Raw genomic sequence first — 18,857 nt, forward strand, 5'->3', positions numbered from 1 at the left:
GTGTGTGTGATCGATCTCAGCTCGCTAAAATCAACCGTTCAGATGAATTAAACACATATTAAAAAAACATACGGTGTCAATTTGATCTTTTTGCTTATTGGTCAAATTAAACTTAAGGTGTGTAATTTTTGTGCTTAAGGTGCGTCGTTCCTTCTTAAGGTGGGTGGTTTTTGTGTTTAAGGTACGTTCTTTGTAGGAACTTAAGGTGCATTTTTTGTTGGAACTGGTGCGTCTAAACCTTAAGGTGTGTTCTTTTAACATTTAAGGTGCACCATTTTAACATTTAAAGTGCGTAATTTTAACATTTAAGGTGCGTCAGTTATATACTTAAGTTGCGTCATTTTAATGTTTAAAGTGTATGGTTTTACTAATTAATGTGCGTCTTTGTAACACTTAAGGTGCGCCATTTTAAAAGCTGAAGGTGCGTGATGTTAAGACTTAGGTGCACCATTTTAACACTTAAGATGCGTCTTTGTAACACATAAGGTGCGCCATTTTTAGACTTTGCTTCTACTTCCAGTATGCACATTTTTTTTCTTAATTTTTATTGGATTTGAGCTGTTGATCTATATTTGATAAACCGTTCAGATCTCACCGCATTTCGTACCTGAGAGATTTTGTCGCAACTAAATGTGCCATATATATATATATATATATATATATATATATATATATATATATATGTGTGTGTGTGTGTGTGTGTGTGTGTGTGTGTGTGTGTGTGTGTGTATGTATATACATGTATATGTATACATATATATGTATATGTATATATATATATATATATATATATATATATATATATATATATATATATATATATATATATATATATATATATATATATAGAGAGAGAGAGAGAGAGAGAGAGAGAGAGAGAGAGAGTGAGAGTTAATACCCAAAATCGTCCTCGACTATAGTAGTTTTTTTCAATTTCGTCCTAAACGACTTTGGTGACCTAATATCGTCCTAGACTTTTGTGTTTCGCTTAATTTAGTCCTCCATTTGTTATTCCGTCAAATTGGTGTTAAATAAAGGGACAATTCAGTAATGTCAATATTGATCTCTCTTTACTTTCAACTTGTGAAGTGCGAAATTCCTTTTTCTTGTACGAATTACACCCAGACCTGCAAATTAAATTTTATATTCGCAGTTTTAGGAGTAATTCTGGGAGTAATTTATAAAAAAAAAAAAAAAAAAGGGATTTCGCAGTTCACATGTCTATGAGTAAAGAGATGCCAATATTAAAATTACTGAATTGTCTATTTATTTAACACCAAATGGACAAAATAACAAATGAGGGACTAAATTGAGCAAAAACACAAAAATTTGGGACTAAATTGAGCGAAACACAAAAGTCTGGGACGATATTAGGTCACCAAAGTTGTTTAGGACGAAATTGAGAAAAACCACTATAGTCGAGGACGATTTTGGGTATTAACTCTATATATATATATATATATATATATATATATGGTAGGGTTCCAGTGAGAACATGTGTTTAGGTGAGAACGTGAGAACACATCATGTGCATCCATCTAATATTTTTTAATGGTCTAGATTAGATTAAGTGTGTGCAATCGTGCATTAAATGTGTGCAAACGCGATTTAGTGTGTTTGCATACATTTAATGCGTGTTCGCACACATTTAATCTAATCTAGACCATTAAAAAATATTAGATGGATGCACATGATGTGTTCTCACGTTCTCACCTAAGCACATGTTCTCATATGATCCTAACTCTATATATATATATATATATATATATATATATATGTGTGTGTGTGTGTGTGTGTGTGTGTGTGTGTGTGTGTGTGTGTGTGTGTGTGTGTGTGCGCGCGCGCGCGCGCGCGAGGTAAAAAAATTGCATTCAAAGGCAAATAGATGTGCAATTGATGCAATTTATGGTGCCAAAAATGGAGGTGGCGCGCACACTTCAAGGTAAAAAATTGCATTCAAAGGCAAATAGATGTGCAATTGATGCAATTTATGGTGCCAAAAATGGAGGTTATTCAACTTAAGTGTTATTAAACCAATTACTCATACAAATCGTTTGTAAATCTCACAAATTTCATTAGAAATTTAGTTATATGTTATTGAAAAGAATGCACAAGATATAACAAATACTGCCCAGAAGTTGTGCACTTGAAGGTATAAAATTGTGCACTTGAAGAAAAATGGGTTCACTTTAATGCTAAATGTTTTTTTTTTTTTTTAATTTTTACACAATAGTAAGACACACATACACTTCTAGGCATTAAATTGAGCACTTGAAAGCATAAAGAGGATCATTAGAAGGCAAGGAAAAAAATGACACTAAAAGGGAAAATTTGAATGAAATTAATTATACACTTTTAGAAAGGAAAATATGTACTTGAAGACTACAAAACGTGCACTTGAAGGCCAAGAGATTTGCACTCAAAATAGAAACTAAGTACTGAAATAAAAGTTATGTATTGGAAGAAGAAAAAGTATGCACTTGAAGAAGGGAAAATGTGCACTCAAAGAAGGATAATTGTGCACTCGGAAACAAAACACAAGCTGACTTATTTACTCAAAATTACAATTATACCACAGCGCATTTTTCAATTAAAATTCAATTTGGGTTGTTGATTTGGATTGCATCTATGGTTGTAAATTGTTCGCATTTTTTACCTAATGAGACTTTTTTATTTGATCCTTATTTTATATATATATATATGGGATGTGATAAGTGCGAAGTGACATACTTTCAATATTCAAATAAATCTTTCAAATTTTAAACACAAAATTTAAACAATGCAAAATTTAATGAATTAAAACCCAAATTAACCAAAGGGTGTGTTTGGTTCGCACATAGGAATCGGAATCAGATTGGATATTAAATACTTGGTAATGGTAATGGGTTTTGGTGAAAGTGTTTAACATGTTTGGTAGTAGGGTGGAATAGGAATGATTACTAATAGTAGTTCTTTAGAATGAATAAGGGAATGAAACCCTTATTTTATTTGGGTATGAGTTTTTCAATTGATGGGGTATTCGAAACCCATAGTAGTATTCTAAAAACCTATCAACCAATTCGCCTTTCTTAGTTTTTCCCTTGCTTCCTTCGCGAGTTGTCTTTTTCCCTACGCTTCTAGGGTTTGTTTTTTCCGACTAGCAGATGTTGACGATGAGGATGCCTCTGTGCAAGTGCCTATTGTTCCGAATGTTGAGCAAGTTGAAGAGAGTAGTTACTATGCAGTGGTCGACTCGTCACACAGAAACCGGTAAGATTTTTCTTCTTTCAAGAAACTATGGCCGCTGTCTGGCAGTCAGTATTGGGAGTGACTATGCGACAATTGCAAGAACACGGTGTTTATGCGACAATTGCAAACACATTAACACATTTAATGCGCGTTCGCACACACTTAATCTAATCTAGACCATAAAAAAATATTAGATGGATGCACATGATGCGTTCTCACGTTCTCACCTAAATACATGTTCTCATATGATCCTAACTATATATATATATATATATATATATATATATATATATATATATATATATATATATATATATATATATATATATATATAAACTTGAAGGTCGAGCCTGGTATACATAGGCCTGGCCTGTTTAGTTTAATAGGCTTTGAAATTAGCTCAAGCTTAACCTTTTTACTAAACGAGTTAGGCCTAACTCAATCGTTATGCTGTGCAACCGTGTGCACCATGCATGGTGCACACGGTTGCGAACGACGCCATTTCACTATGGTGGAGTAACGGTGCTGTTAGTGGCACCGTTTAACTCCACCAATCAATTTTTATTTTAAACTCCAATCGACGGGATTTCCACCATTTCCGGCGTGGATATATATTCACTAATTCTGGATATATAGTTCATTAATTCTGGATACATAGTTTACTAATTCTGGATATATAGTTCATTAATTCTGAATTTAAAGTTTATTAATTCTGAATATATAATTCATTCACTCTGAATACACAGACGCAGCAAACTGCCATGAGCCAAAACAGAGTACCGGTAACCGGTGTGGATATATAGTTCACTGATTCTGGATATATAGTTCATTAATTCTGGATATATAGTTCAAATTATGCACAACATAATGCCGCTAACGGCAATCGAAAATAATTTTTTTTTAAAAAGTCAGACGTCAAAACGACGCCGTTTTTGTAACTGTGTGCACCATGCATGATGCACACGTTGCAGGGCATAATTTCCCGACCTCACTAGACTTTAATTAGGCTAGGACATAAGTCCCTACAAGGAGCCTGGCCTATTTGTATCCCTACAGATATGGATGGGGGTTTGATTTGGAAAAATCCAATCGAACTGAACCAAACTGTTTCACAAAACCGAACTGAACCAAACTGGTTCGGTTCGGTAAGCGTTTTTGAATTTTGATGTACCAAACGGTTCAGTGCTTCTAGCCTTTCGCCGTCCGCCCCTCCGCCACTCCACCATCTGAGAACCTAAGAATCGAAAACTTCAAGGAGACGAAGACGAAGGCTCCGCCATCCGAGCCTGCTGTCCTGCTCCACCGTCCGCCATTGCCTGCTGCCCTGCTTCCCTGCTCCGCCTTTGCCTGATTTTGAGTTGAATTCGCAATAAGTTCCAAGTGTGTTGTGTGTGTGAATATAGCAGTAATTGTGACTGTAATTCTGATCTTGCAGGGAAGAGAATATGAAAGTCAAGATTATACGTATCCTTCTTTGTCATTATGTGTTTTGAATGATATTATTTATGATCTACTGGAGTTATATTGATGCAAAATGTAATATTAAAAAAAATAAAAATAATTGCTTAATTCTTGAAACTCAAAATCAATTTGGCATTTTATAATTTTTTTAAGGTAAGGCTTTGGGAGCCATTTGATATGCATCGTTGTTCTGTGTGAATTTCTTGAACTCATGAAGTATTAACCTTTTTATTTTTAGTTTCTCACTTCACCACTAGTGAAGTTTGATTTGTACATGCATATAAACTTTGTTTCATTTTAATTCTTTTTATTGCTTTCTGTTTGTTTGGTGTTTGGTTGGACTAATTTTCAGTATGCCAGAAATACTTGAGATTGCCTGTCATTTGCTATCCAGCTTAAATTTCTGTGTAATCAGTTTTCACTTGACCAATTCCTTTGCTTTGTGCTGTGGGTGGCTATGAACAGAGTACTTCCTTTGTCTCAACTTGATACCACTCAACTTTCTAATAAGTAGATTGTGGGGGATCTTAATAATCTCTTCTTTTTTGTTAATTGTCAATAAAAACTACAGGTGGCATGCTGTTGCTTCATGGACATGGGATGCACAGGATGAGACTTGTGGAATTTGTAGGATGGCCTTTGATGGTTGTTGTCCTGATTGTAAACTCCCTGGGGATGATTGCCCTTTAAGTAAGCCTTAGAGCTGTCCAAAGTGACTCTTTTTCTTTACTTTTCAAGTTTCTTCATCATATGCATATATGCTCTTAAAAGGACATTTTGATCTATATTTGCTTGTTTCATAAGGATATTTTGTCTACTCTGACTGATATTATTGCCTTGTATTTGAGTGCACATTTGGATTATATGGTCATGTGGAATACTTATTTTTATGCCTTTAGTAAATCCACCATTATCGTTAAGCTTTGTTTCTACTTCTAGTAGGATGTCAAGTTGTTACTCTTTACGCCTGCCAATCTGCCATTGTATTACCATTAAGTTTCGACTTCTATTTGAATTCCAAACTGTTACTCTTTATACCTGCCATTATTTTGCCCATAATTCTAACTTCTCTATGTGACTCTGATTGCTATTATTGCCTTGTACTTGCACACATTTGGATTGTATGGTCATATGGCACTGTAATACTTATTTTTATGCCTTTAGTAAATCCACTATTATCGTTAAGCTCTGTTTCTACTTCTAGTAGGATGTCAAGTAGTTACTATTTACACCTGGCATTGTATCACCATTAAGTTTCTACTTTCTTTATACCTGCCATCATATTGCCTTTAATTCTAACTTTTCTATCAGTTTATCAAAATACTGTCTAGTTCAGACTTCTACTTCTTGTGGGATTGATAATGATATCCTTTTCTCCTGCATCTTACAAATTTGAAATTTCCCCTGGATCTACAAACTTGTTCGATAAATATATGTTTGTGATGCATTTCCAACATTTCTAAATTAGCAAGGATTTGCTTAATCCTTTTGGTGTATAAAATTTCCAAGACAGTTGCTGAAGAATGAGTGCTCCAGCTTTTCTATGCAATTTGAAGCTCATAGTCATTTTTTACAATTGACAATCATTATATTTTGGGGTTTTTACCAACACTCTCTTGGTTTAAACTTCCAATTCATATCCCTCCTGCCACCTGTATGGCACTTGTCCGCTAAATGATTAATAATAAAGATTTACGGTGGTGTCTCAATTATTGTCTTTTATGAAAGATCATCTTCAATGCTTATGTTACAAGGATGGAAAGACAATGTTCATCGTATAGTTTGTATGTTCAGGTGGTTTAAATGTTTTCTTGCAGTTTGGGGTGCTTGCAATCATGCATTTCATCTCCATTGTATCTTGAAGTGGGTGAATTCACAGACTTCTCAGGCACACTGTCCCATGTGCCGCAGGGAATGGCAATTCAAAGGATGAAAAACTGCATGTGTTCTTAATTTCTGGCAAGTTTCTCATCCTCCTTACTTCCCACCTATTAAATAAAATAAATAAATATAAAAACTTCACCAGTAAAGGAAATTTGGTCTTGAGTCTTGATTTCTGCATATAACTTTTTAACTTCTGCACTTTGCAGTTTTCTTGTTGCTTAAGTGACAGTATTACCTAAACTAATAGTTTAAGAACTCAAATAAGTGGGAAGAGATTATTTAGTCTGATTATTGGGAATTTGGGATTACTAACCAATTAATCAGACTTACCCGTTTGGCAAATATATGGTTTATTAATATTACTACACTTTAGCTTATTTAAGCAAATAATTCACAACCAGAATTGATTATGGAATAAGTCACAGTGGGCACTCTGTATTTTATAATCTTTAGTGCTTTACCACACTGGACCTTAAATATTTTGAGATTCTTTGCAACCTACATGGCAATCATAATTCCATACTAGCTCTTGCTTTTGTATTATCATGTTATTCTATCTTCTGTTATTGGAGAACTTGAATATAGGAATGACAGGGCTTTGCCTTTTTGACAATCATTACTTCATGAGTTAAGGTCCTTTAATCATTGTGTGTTGAAATGAAGTGCACGTTTGAGAGCGAACCAAGTGCAAGTGTTTCCCTTCTTATTTATCCTCTTTTGTATGTGCTTTATGAAAGTTAATTCTATACACTTAATGGTCTAATTACATTTACAGGTTTGGAAGCATTGCCCATCCATTCAACTAAAAGCACCTCGGAATTAAACACTACATCAAGATATTGCCATCTTTGCCACATCTTTTAGTCATTCTCTAGTTTGGTCCTCAGTTGTTTGTGTTGTACCTGATGCATCAAACATTGTCTGGCTTGGAGTAGTTAGGAAGCCCTTATGTTGTTTGCTTTGAGCTATGTTATAAACTTTGACAAATTTATGTGCTTTATGACTTAAAAATATTGATGATGGTTAATGATACTGCAAATTGAAACTTGTTTTACATGGATGCTGAGATTGGGCATCCTTTAGTTTGTACTTGCAGGCATTTTGTAATGTTATAAAACTGATACTTAGTGTAACAGACCTGAGGCTGAGAATGGGTTCAAATGCAAGGACTGATGAGCAACAGGATTAGTTGAAGGAGTTGGCAGATTGGAGGTTGAAGAAGTAGTCAAGTGTGTTTTACTTTCTTACCCTTGGTTGTTATAACAGCTGGTGAGCTGTTTTATTCCTTGGGATTGCTAATTTTTGTTGGATTTTTGGTTATTTTGGAGAGGATTGCACTTTTATTGTGTTATTCATTTTCTGAAATAAAACTTTGAATTTTCCCTTCTCTTCACTCTCTCAATTTCAAATTTCAAATTTCTTTTTCTGGTTCTTCCTTCTTCCCTCAATTCTGTTTTATTTTCTGTCGAAGACCCAGAACACTGTTTTATTTTCTGTCAAAGATCCAGAAGCATTTGGTATCAGAGCTCTTTTTGTTGGGCAGCTAACTTTGAAATAGAGATATTCTTAATCAATGTTGCAAAAATCGCGCCTAGGCACTAGGCGCCATTGCGCCGCCGCGAGGAACGACCTCCGCAGCCGGCCGCCTAGCCGGTTCGGCGCTATAATTTTTTTTTTTTTTTTTAAATATTGAAAAAGTTTCGGAAGGCATAACTTTTGACTCGGTTGTTCGTTTTGGACAATTTTTTTTTTCAAATCGCGTATTTTTTCGAGATCTATCCACCGCAAACGGCCGAAGGCGGTTTGGTCCACTAATTTCTCAAAAAAATGCTTCTTTAACTCTTAATTTTATTTTTTTATGTATTTAGATGATTTAAACAATCTTTTGAACACTTTTGCAACCACTTTCGTAAATAATTTCTAAGAAATAACTATGGAAACCTTATGTTTTATTACTAAATTTTAAAAATTTTTAATTTTTAATTTTATTTTTAATTAAAAAAATTAAAAAAATAAAAAATAAAATAAAAAATAAAAAATCGGCGCCTAGGCGCCCCCTTGGCGCCTAGAGGGCGCCTAGCGTGTTTTGCAACATTGTTCTTAATTAATATAAATTTCACACAATTGGAAGGAGTGGAATGCAACTATAAGATAGGATGACATTAATTCTTTGAATTCGAGTCAAATTGTAATAGTATAACTTAGAGGAATTCTAATTAATCAAAATTAGGAGGTATTGTAGTCATAGACCTAAACAATTGTTATTGACATGTATATTTATTTTATGGTCAATAATCCTAGGATTTCATAAATCCAAGTATCCTTTCTCTCATTTATCCCTACTTTTTATTGCCTTCATTTATTGCTTTATTTATTTATTCTCTTTTTTCTCAAACTCTATTACACAATTTATTAAATGCTACATAATAGAACATGTAGTATTAATACTTGTAGTCCCTATAGATACGACACTCGTTACTCTCACCTCTATACTCATAGTATAGTTGCCTAACAGAAATTTATATAGTGCAAATCGAAGTAACAATGATGGTATTGTCAGAACTTTGCATGATGTGGGACATATATTGGGATTAACTAAGAACCTATTTTCTCTTGATAGTTTGCACACTAATGGTTTTATGTATAGATTTGAAAGTGATAGGGAAACATTAAAATCAATTAGGATGCTCCAACTGTGATGAAATGGGAAAAGACCATGGGGAGCATTTATAGGTTGTTGGGCAGTATTGTTGTAGGTGGAGCACATTCTGTTGAGTCTAGTGGTGATACTACTACGTTGTGGCATTTACGTTTGGGTCATCTTGGTGAACATAGTTTATCTGAATTGTATAAAAGGAATATGTTAAAAGGGGTTAAATGTTGTAAACTATATTTCCATGAGTTCTTTGTCTTTGGGAAAAAGTCCAAAGTCGGCTTTTTCTACTAGGAAGGATAATATTGAAGGGATTTTTTATTATGTGCATGTTGATGTTTGAGGACCTATTAGGGAACCCTCGATGGGTGGCTCTTGATATTATGTTACGTTTACTGACGATTTTTCTAGGAAAGTTTGGGTGTATTTCTTGAAATAAAAATCTAAAGTGTTTGAGAAATTCAAGCTGTGGAAGGTTAAGGTTGAGAACCAGATTGATAGAAAAATCAAGTACTTGAGGTCTGACAATGAGACAAAATATATAGAGAATGAATTCCAGAAATTTTGTGTTGAGGATGGAATTCAAAGGCACTATACAATGCGTAAGACACCACAACAAAAAAGGTGTTGTTGAGCGGCTTAATAGGATCATTGCTTAGAGAGCAATGTGTCCCAGACTGAATGTTGTGCTCTCTAAATGTTTTTGAGCGGAAGTAGTGAATATAGCTTGTTATTTGATCAATAGATCGCCACGGACATCGCTTGATGGCAAGGTTTTTTAGGAGGTTTAATCAGGTAATCCTGTGAGTTTTGATCACTTACAAGTTTTTGGTTGTCCTGACTATGTTACTGTTTCAAGTGATTAGAAATCAAAATTAGATCCCAAATCAAAGAAGTGCATCTTTCTGAGTTTAAAGAAAGGTGTAAAAGGATACAAGTTTTGGGATCCTGCAACCAAGAAAGTAGAGATATCAATCTTAGCCCGAACTCGATGGGTTGGCCCGATAAAATCGAAATTGACTAGGCCAATGGCTCGAATGGGCTAGGCCGATAAAAAAAAATTAGCCCAATAGTCTGAAACCAATAAGCTCGATGACCCGAATGAGCTAGCGAACCCAATAACCTGAACTACTTAAGGTTATTCTTTAGAAAAATTTTCAATTTTAGTCCCACTAGTATGGAACCATTTTCACATTTGATCATTGACTATTAAAATTTCTAAATTTGATCCCACGACTTTTAAATCTTTAGCATATTTGATCCTTCCGATCAAAATCCGACCACCAATCCGGCAAGTGAATGATCTAAAGGACAAAATTGCCATTTTATTTTTAAATTCATTTTTTCCCCAAATCCCTTTGTTTCGACTTCAAAACATTAAATTTTGCACTCAACATGGCCTTCTCAACAATGCTCTTGATTACAATTTGCTGAATAAAATGAGATCAAGAACAAAAAAAGAAATAAAAGTTTGTGTTTATGTAGTTTGACCAAGAGAGACATAGGGAGTGAATGAAATCTTTTATTAATTGTTAAAGATACAAACATCATATTTATCAATAATTCTAACAATATATTTACAAAATTACCCATGTGTCGTACCATGAGGCCACAGCCTGCGCACCTCCGCTAATATAAGACATACACAACACATTATATACAAAGTGATGAGCAGTAAATAATTGATGGTAGCAGTCTAGACTCCATGACTGCTTAACATGAAATGACTATCCACACTATAGCAATGGTTAAATAAAATATTTGGCATCCATCCATCCTATTGAGCCCTTGGCCTGTTGTTCATGTCGGAAAGATGCAAATAAGATGCAAATAAATGATAGTGGCCGTGTTTATTGGCTATAGGCTAATTTTGGCTTATTTGATCACTATTAATTGTTTGATTTAGGCCCTGTTTGGTAAAATGGCTGTTAGCTGATAGCTGTTTGCTGTTAGCTGATTGTGTTAATTAGAGAGTATAAATAGTTGATAACATTAGCTGATTGTAGAAAAGTGTTTGGTAAATTAGCTGTTTGCTGATAGCTGTTTGATATAATTTCTTTTCTCAAAAAGCTAATTGAAAAAGTTGCTAGGAGTAGCTTTTTTAATTTTAGTCTTTTGGAGTTGCAAAAAGCTAATTAACCAAACATTTATATTGATATTTTAACTAAATCAAACAATTAATAGTGATCAAATAAGCTAAAATTGGCCTATAGGCTAATTTTTTACCAAACAAGGCCTTAGTTAAAATATCAATATAAGTGTTTGGTTAATTAGCTTTTTGCAACTCCAAAATGCTAAAATTCAAAAAGCTACTCCAAGCTACTTTTTCAATTATCTTTTTGAGAAAAGAAATTATACCAAACAACTATCAGCTAACAGCTAATTAACCAAACACTTTTCTACAACAGCTAATGTTATCAACTAGTTATACCCTCTAATTAACACAATCAGCTAACAGCTAACAGCTAACAGCCATTTACCAAACAGGGCCAATATAAACTTGTTCAAATGTAAAGAAACACACTGATCCATCAAGAACTTTTATTCCACTAGAAAATTTTCAAATGTCCAGAAAAGGTGGACAATACAATACAAAGGAACAAAAAAGTTGTGTGTAAAATCTATGAACTTGATATTGTCATCTGGTTCTACTCCTGCAAAACAACATTTCTGTAGCACAAAAGTAGTGCTTAGCTTCCAGCTGCAGTAGGTAAAGCAACAGGCTTAGAGTCTTCTGCCTTTTCATATTCCTTGTTAAGCATCTGAAACAATGAGAAACTTTAATCAGAAGGTAAAAACCATAAACCCCCCAAAGAGAAAACAAATAATAGTAGTGTTTGGCAGTGTTGCAAAAATCCCACCTAGGCGCTAGGCACTGGCCGGCCGCCTAGTGTATCACCATAATCGGTGGTCTAGGCAGCTGACTAGGCCACTTAAGTTTCGCCTAGGCCGCCTAGGCACCGACTAGGTTGCCTAGTCGGCCGATTAGCTATTGTTCCCTTTTTTTTTTTTTTTTTTTTTTTTTTTTTAAATGGGTTATTTAACTCAACACGACATCATTTTGTGTGAAATAACCCTAAATATGAGATTCTATTATGGTATTAAGATCAATGTTGTCACTATAGGATGTATAGCGAAAGGCAAGTATGCAAATTAATGTCTCCAGCAAACAGAGAATGACAACATAACAGTAACATGAAAGAATAAAAAGTGAAGTACCTTGTTATTTATCAGGTCATGAAAAGCAATCACACTCCGAATAAGTGAAGACAAATATATGGCCAATATCATGTCATTTGTTTTCACTGCAAGAGACGAATGAAGAAAAATTGCAGATTAATAGAAAGATATATAGTAGACATCCAGATAATATCCAAATTGCATATTTGGCATTTTCCTATTTACCTGCAAAGGATTTAATTAACTCAGCCACATTGAGATTTGGAAGCAAGTTGAAAATATCCTGCAAGCAAAAATTGAAAATCTCAACATATTATGAGAAAGCTATGATAGTAGTTTAGGTTAGTATTATTAATTGAATAGCAATAAGTAGAAATCACAATTATATGGCATTGCAAGAAGTATGACAAAAAGTCCTTCCTTTTATCACCTTTTATGGGAGATGTTTTAAGGGTAGAAAGTTATAAGCATTTCAAAAATTTGACATAAATGCTCGCTGTCGCTAACCTGTAAGTGGTATAGTATCTCGTGATTGAGGGGAAGCTTCCCATCAATTACAAGATCAAGGTAACTACACATCTCTTGAAGGTGAGCATCTAATCCCTTCAATGCCGTGAGTTTCCCAGTTACCTGGACAGAAAGTTCTCATTTAAATTCTTATTATCAATGGATTTCAAAATAAAATGTCTACAAATGAGGTCGCTCTGAGACTACAACTTCTTTACTATCCACCAGACAAAACAAAAGCCATATGTTGATGGAGAGAAAAGAAAACCTCTGTTGCAAGAGTACTGATTGTAGTATCTTTGACATCCCTCAGTAGGTGCTCTACCCCTGTTTCAATACAAAAATAAGTATTAAGATGCAAGAATAATATTTGAGTTGACAGGTGGGGGAAATTTCAGTGCAGATGGAGCCAAAAAAGAAAAACAAAAAGGAAACAAGCACAAAAGGAAAGGCACATATCAAGAAGATATGGAAGGCAGCCTGCCTAGGAAGGGTTTTGACCAAGGCCAACAAACAAAAAGCATACAAAGAAATACCAATTTCTTCAACTTCATGGGCAGCAATTTCTGATGGTACATGCACAAAGACCTGACTCTTTTGAGTTGCATTCTGCAAGTTTATTCCACCATTAATCTGAGTATTAGTTATGGCAAACAAATAGCACTCCTAAAAGTCAACAGAAAGAATTTTTCTGCTCTAATTATTTTCTTATCTGAATATAAAGGATTAAAAAGCTTAATTTTTTTTACCTCTTTAACCTCCTCAACAGCATAGTATGCCTTAGTTGGTATGCCAAGTTCTTTAGGCTGGACATCAATGATAACCAAGATAGGGGTTGGAACATAGCTGCAATCAAGACAAGACATTGAAGTATACATGAGAAGGGTATGTAAAAAGGTAGTGATGCTGAATAAAAGGGAAGTAGAATGCATTTAATCTATTTTATAAGATTGTGAACAAACAGCAGCTTCGTATTTGGTACGAAGCAACGGTAGCAGCAACTAAAGAGTGTTGCGTTTCAGAAATTGGAAAAGTAAGCAAATGTGACCCTAACTTCAACAAAAGAAGGTCCAATGGAATATGACTAAAACTTTCTTAGTCAATTCATTGAAAGTTTGCTAAACATACACTGTTCTTTAAAACACTAATTTTTCATATGAGAAGGAACTAACTTCAAAATTCAATCATCTTCGGCTACAAAAATAGAGATCTCCATGCTCACAAAAAGCTGGAAATACAACCAACATGTGTTCTCATGTGCAACAAAAGACAATAAGCATAATTTTTTGATTAATAAGAGTAAATGGTCTTACTCATTAAAAAGGCCATGAATGTTCAAATCATTTTCACGTAGTTTTGGGCCAGTGCTGTACCAACCGATAACATGCTCCTTGGCTGAAACAAACTTACAATTCAGCCTAATTATATACAATGACATTGGTAATAGACTTTAAAAATCACAGCAAACAAGATTAAAACCAAACTTCCTATAGGGGGAAAGAAAAATGATTAAGACCATTAATTCTCCGGAACATGGAAAACATAGACTCATGGTAGTTGTGGTCAAGAAACCATATGCTTGCATCCTTGTCATCTTCTTCGAAAGGCACTGCATTTATGAGCAAAACATTTAAAAACAGACAATATATGCATTTTCCCCAAGAAAAAGCTACCAATTTCACAAGGCACATAATCAACAAGTAAATGCATTTTCCCCAAGAAACAGACAATATATACATTTTCCCCAAGTAAATGACTATTTGCGGCTAAGTATCAGCATACATAGTCGATGTTAAATTTTTGTCATCCAGTGGTGTATTTACATTTGCTAGTTAATTGACAAACTCAATATCCATATCAGCATTCAGAACCACCATGAGGTTAAACTACATATGCTGCTTTATGACTGAATGTCTAACCTATACTATGTCAAAAGATTTTGTCAACAATTACTTAAGAAATAGAGCTACACAATGAGAGAATACAAGCAACCCAATTCCTCCCTAGGGTTAGGGATTAAAGTCCCGTTGTCCATTAGCTTCATCATGGTCACCACAATTAAAGATTCAATTTCCCCTAGATTCCCAAAACATATCAACATTATTGAAATTTCTCACACCATCCACAATAGAAAAGAAAAGTACTCATTTTTTTAAAAATAACTACTACCATAATCATCGAAAATATTACCCCAGTTTACCTATCCTCAGATTTTATCAATAATTCATTTTACTATCAGTAACACCGTAATCACAGAAAAATTAAGCCTAATTTTCCTACCTGCATTGTCATTTCCATAACCATATCCATAGAACCACTTAGAAAACTCAATTAATTTTGCATTTAAGAAAGAACAAAAAAAATCCGAAAGACAAAAACTGAGATCAAATCTGACCTGCATAGCTGTTGGTAACATCAACGGTACCTCTGAACGAAGTTCCAAGCAAGACGCCAACAACACGCTTTTTGGTGTCCCGTGCCGCGCGATTGTAGTGATCAACGATGCTAAGCAGCACCAGCGGGTGGACTACCACTTTCTCGATTGGCCGAGACGACATTTGCTGCGACTTGATTACATCCATTGTTCCTCTTCCGAGTTTGTTTGTTTTTTTTTTTTTTTTTTTTTTTTTTTCCGAAAGGAAATTTGAAGAAAAATAGTGTAGCAAAAACCAAACTTCAACTCTACTCTAAGAACAAATCGAGACGGCAACTACAGTTCTACTTAACGTAACCGAAGATATAAATATGATAGTTCAAGGTGGCCGTTGGTGGTGGCGTAATCGAACCAGTTGCCGTTTTAATGAAGAGTAAAACAGGAACGCAGAAAAAAGGGTTTCGAATTAAGCGGAAACTCGAAAAATGTTTTTTGAAAAATTACAATTCATTTTTATTTTAGGGAAAAGGTACAAATAGACAATTGAAATTGAATTATTTAAGGATAATAATTAAGCCACCAAATTCAAATAAATCTTAAATTAATCCATGAACCTAAAAACAAAAAGCAATTAATATTTTTAACATGTTAACAACATATTTGGACAGATGACGTGTCGATTACTGTATTTAAACATAATTTTTAAAATTTTATTTTAATAATTTTAAATAAAATAATTATTTTGAAATTTAATTTAAAAAAAAAAAAAAAAAACAGCATGGCCGGAGACAAGGGAACCCCACCGTCTCCACGGTCGACCCTTCGTTTCCGTCGCTGGCCGTCTCCATGGCTGGCTGGCCGAAGACGAAGCAGTGGGGACCGCCTAGTCTCCGGCCAGCAATAGAGACGGTCCCTTTCATCTCCATGGCGCCCGAAGTCTCCATGACTGGCTGCCCGGAGACGAACGATCCTCTTCGTCTCTCGTCTCTGACCAGCCATGGAGGCTTTTTTTTTTTAATTTCAAAATAATTATTTTATTTGAAATTATTAAAATAAAATTTTAAAAATTATTGTTAAATACAGTAATCGACACGTCAAAAAAATTAAATCAGAAAAACATGACATTTAAGAAGATGGTCAAATGCTTAGTATGATAATAATAATAAAAAAATATAAAATAAAATATACATATGACATCCCAATCAAGGCAAACATGGTGTTAACCTGTTAAAAATAGTAATTGTTCTTTTTTTTTTTCAAGTTCATGGATGAATTTGGAAATTATTCGAGTTTAGTGGTTTAATTGTTACCATCCAAATAGCTTAATGACATATTTGTACATTTTTTTTTTATTTTATGATGTTTGATTTTTATTTATTTATTTATGTTTTTTGAAAACAGATGTTTGGTTTAAAGTTATTTTTTTTTAATTTTTTAAAAAATAAACATAAATTTATTACAAAGTTACTTTTAATATTACTTTTAATAAATGCTATTGGAAAAGTTCTACCATTAAGAATTGAGAATCAACACCATCACCTCTTGCATATAATAAGACAAGTTCCAAACCACCAAATTATCATGCATTTTGTATACAAAAAGGTATGATGCTCTATTTAGCTGTGTGGAGATGGTTGACATCCAAATAGTGAGAGACACATGTATGACCAAGATTGAAGACTAGCCGATGTCGTACATTTGTCAATCATCTGCAAGGCCATCCACACCATAAATAAACACTCTTGCAGGCCCTCCACACTAGCTTAATGATTTGTGATCCTAACGACCTAATTAACCTTCAATCCCAATACCAGGGTTCTAATCGCGCCTACAATATTATTCTAGCCCATGTTTAGGGCTATAGCTTGCATTATCTATTTGTTATTTGGGCCGGTATCGATCTCTTCTACCTCGAGCTGTACTTTAATACCCGAATTTATGGTGGACCAAATTTCGACAAAACCATCAACATATATGTTATAACATAACAAATATATTTTTAGTAAATTATTGATTCTTTATAAAACTTTTTCTAAGAATTTATTTATTATTTCTTCATAAAGATTTATTATTAGAATTTAAAGTTTAAACATTATGTTATTTTCTTTAATTTAGAGTATTTATTGTTAGGGTGACTCTTTTGTGAGACGAGTTAAGTCTAGATGAAAAATGTAATACTCCATACTTATTATAAAAAAGTGTAATACTGATCAAAAATAAATTAATGGTTACTTATGAGAAAAAGTGTGATATTCTTTAAAAAAAAATGTAATACTTTTAAATCAAAATGTACTATTTTGGGTTATAGAGTTATTTATAAGAAAAAAATGTAATATTAATTGGGAATAAATTAATTGATTGTTACTTATTAGAGAAATTGTAATACTTATGAAGAAAACTGTAATACTAATTATAGATAAATTAATTGTTACTTATGAGGAAAAATGACGTGAATCCCACAGCTTGATATTAGATATACAACCAAGAACTCCACAACACAAGTCACGGTTCATTTTTCAATTTTTTGTTCAATTGATTTCTTGAAATGTATGGGTTGTTTATGATGGATTTTGATTGAAGTGTGATTTGGGAAATGGATGGAGGATGCGTATGGATGTGTAGGGAAGCTGCCACACCAGGTTAAAAGATGATAAGGCTAATTAGGACCCATAAGAAGGGTGATATCTTTGATATATAAGTTAAAATAATGACCCATTGAGCTCACAATCAACTGGAAATTTTCCTTGCCAAATAGGCCTTCAAAACTATAATTGGAAAATTTATTTTAGTGTCAAAGGTCCCTGCAAAGTTAAGCAATTGACGAACTTTAATTTATTGCATGTTTAAAAGATGATAATTTTTGTCCCTTTTTTATTCAAAATGCATATGCATTAATTCTCAATATTCACTCCCTCTTTGAAATGATTCGTCCTTGAAACAAACACTTCAATTCTCTCGATCAAATGAAAATGAGTAATTATCTAATCTTATGGACTGAATCTTCTCAACTCTACAATGATGGGGGACACAACCAAATCAATTTAAAGTATCATTATGCTAGTCCAAAAATATGAAGAATAATGTCCTAAAAGGCCCATGGAACGTGATCGCGCAAATTATGCTGTGCAACCGAATGCACCTTGCAAGGTGCATACGGTTGCAAAACGGCGCCGTTTTGGTTAAAAAAACGCGCGTCCCACTTAAAGAAGAAATCAGGTTCGATTCCCGGCAATAGCATTTTTATATATCCAGAAATTCATAACTATATAACCACAATTTCATAACTATATATCCACAATTTCATAACTATATATCCACAGTGAATGAATGAAGTAAAAATCCACAATGAATGAATGAATGAATGAATGAAGTAAAAATCCACAATGAATGAACTAAATATCCACAATATATGATTGAACTAAATATCCACAATGAATGAACTAAATATCCATAAATTCATAACTATATAACCACAATTTAATAACTATATATCCACAATTTCATAACTATATATCCACAATAATGCTATTGCTGAAAGTCGAACCTGATTTTTTTTTTTTTTAAAGTGGG

The 18,857-nt window shown here is 33.7% G+C and overlaps 1 protein-coding gene and 1 long non-coding RNA gene across 3 annotated transcripts; one reads left to right on the top strand and one right to left on the bottom strand.

Annotated features, from left to right (window-relative positions):
• Positions 1–4,345: 4,345 nt before the first annotated feature.
• On the top strand, positions 4,346–6,647 carry LOC109174661. Of its 2 annotated transcripts, none has more exons than XR_002053142.1 (3): positions 4,346–4,692; positions 5,261–5,379; positions 6,507–6,647. It is a non-coding gene; the product is annotated as an uncharacterized LOC109174661 (long non-coding RNA). The 2 variants fall into 2 exon arrangements; XR_002053143.1 differs by lacking the exon at positions 4,346–4,692 and adding an exon at positions 4,986–5,155.
• Positions 6,648–11,735: 5,088 nt separating this feature from the next.
• LOC109174660 (26S proteasome non-ATPase regulatory subunit 7 homolog A-like) lies at positions 11,736–15,713 on the bottom strand. The gene is made up of 10 exons (XM_019323937.1): positions 15,309–15,713; positions 14,430–14,522; positions 14,227–14,308; positions 13,663–13,759; positions 13,450–13,522; positions 13,182–13,240; positions 12,914–13,036; positions 12,632–12,689; positions 12,446–12,531; positions 11,736–11,988 (listed from the first exon to the last, which is right to left on the bottom strand). The coding sequence occupies exons 1-10, from the start codon at positions 15,493–15,495 to the stop codon at positions 11,917–11,919; spliced, it is 930 nt and encodes a 309-aa protein (XP_019179482.1). The 5' UTR covers positions 15,496–15,713; the 3' UTR covers positions 11,736–11,916.
• Between the last annotated feature and the right edge of the window lie 3,144 nt (positions 15,714–18,857).

This window comes from Ipomoea nil, unplaced genomic scaffold (assembly GCF_001879475.1).
Source record: "Ipomoea nil cultivar Tokyo-kokei standard unplaced genomic scaffold, Asagao_1.1 scaffold0642, whole genome shotgun sequence".
Taxonomy (NCBI): domain Eukaryota; kingdom Viridiplantae; phylum Streptophyta; class Magnoliopsida; order Solanales; family Convolvulaceae; genus Ipomoea; species Ipomoea nil.

Coding starts and splice junctions, on each gene's coding strand:
- LOC109174660 (XM_019323937.1), bottom strand. CDS start 15,495: ATGGATGTAATCAAGTCGCAGCAAATGTCGTCTCGGCCAATCGAGAAA. Junction 14,523..15,308: donor TGTTACCAACAGCTATGCAG/GTCAGATTTGAT, acceptor TCATAAATGCAG/TGCCTTTCGAAGAAGATGAC. Junction 13,760..14,226: donor ATTCATGGCCTTTTTAATGA/GTAAGACCATTT, acceptor TCTTGATTGCAG/CTATGTTCCAACCCCTATCT.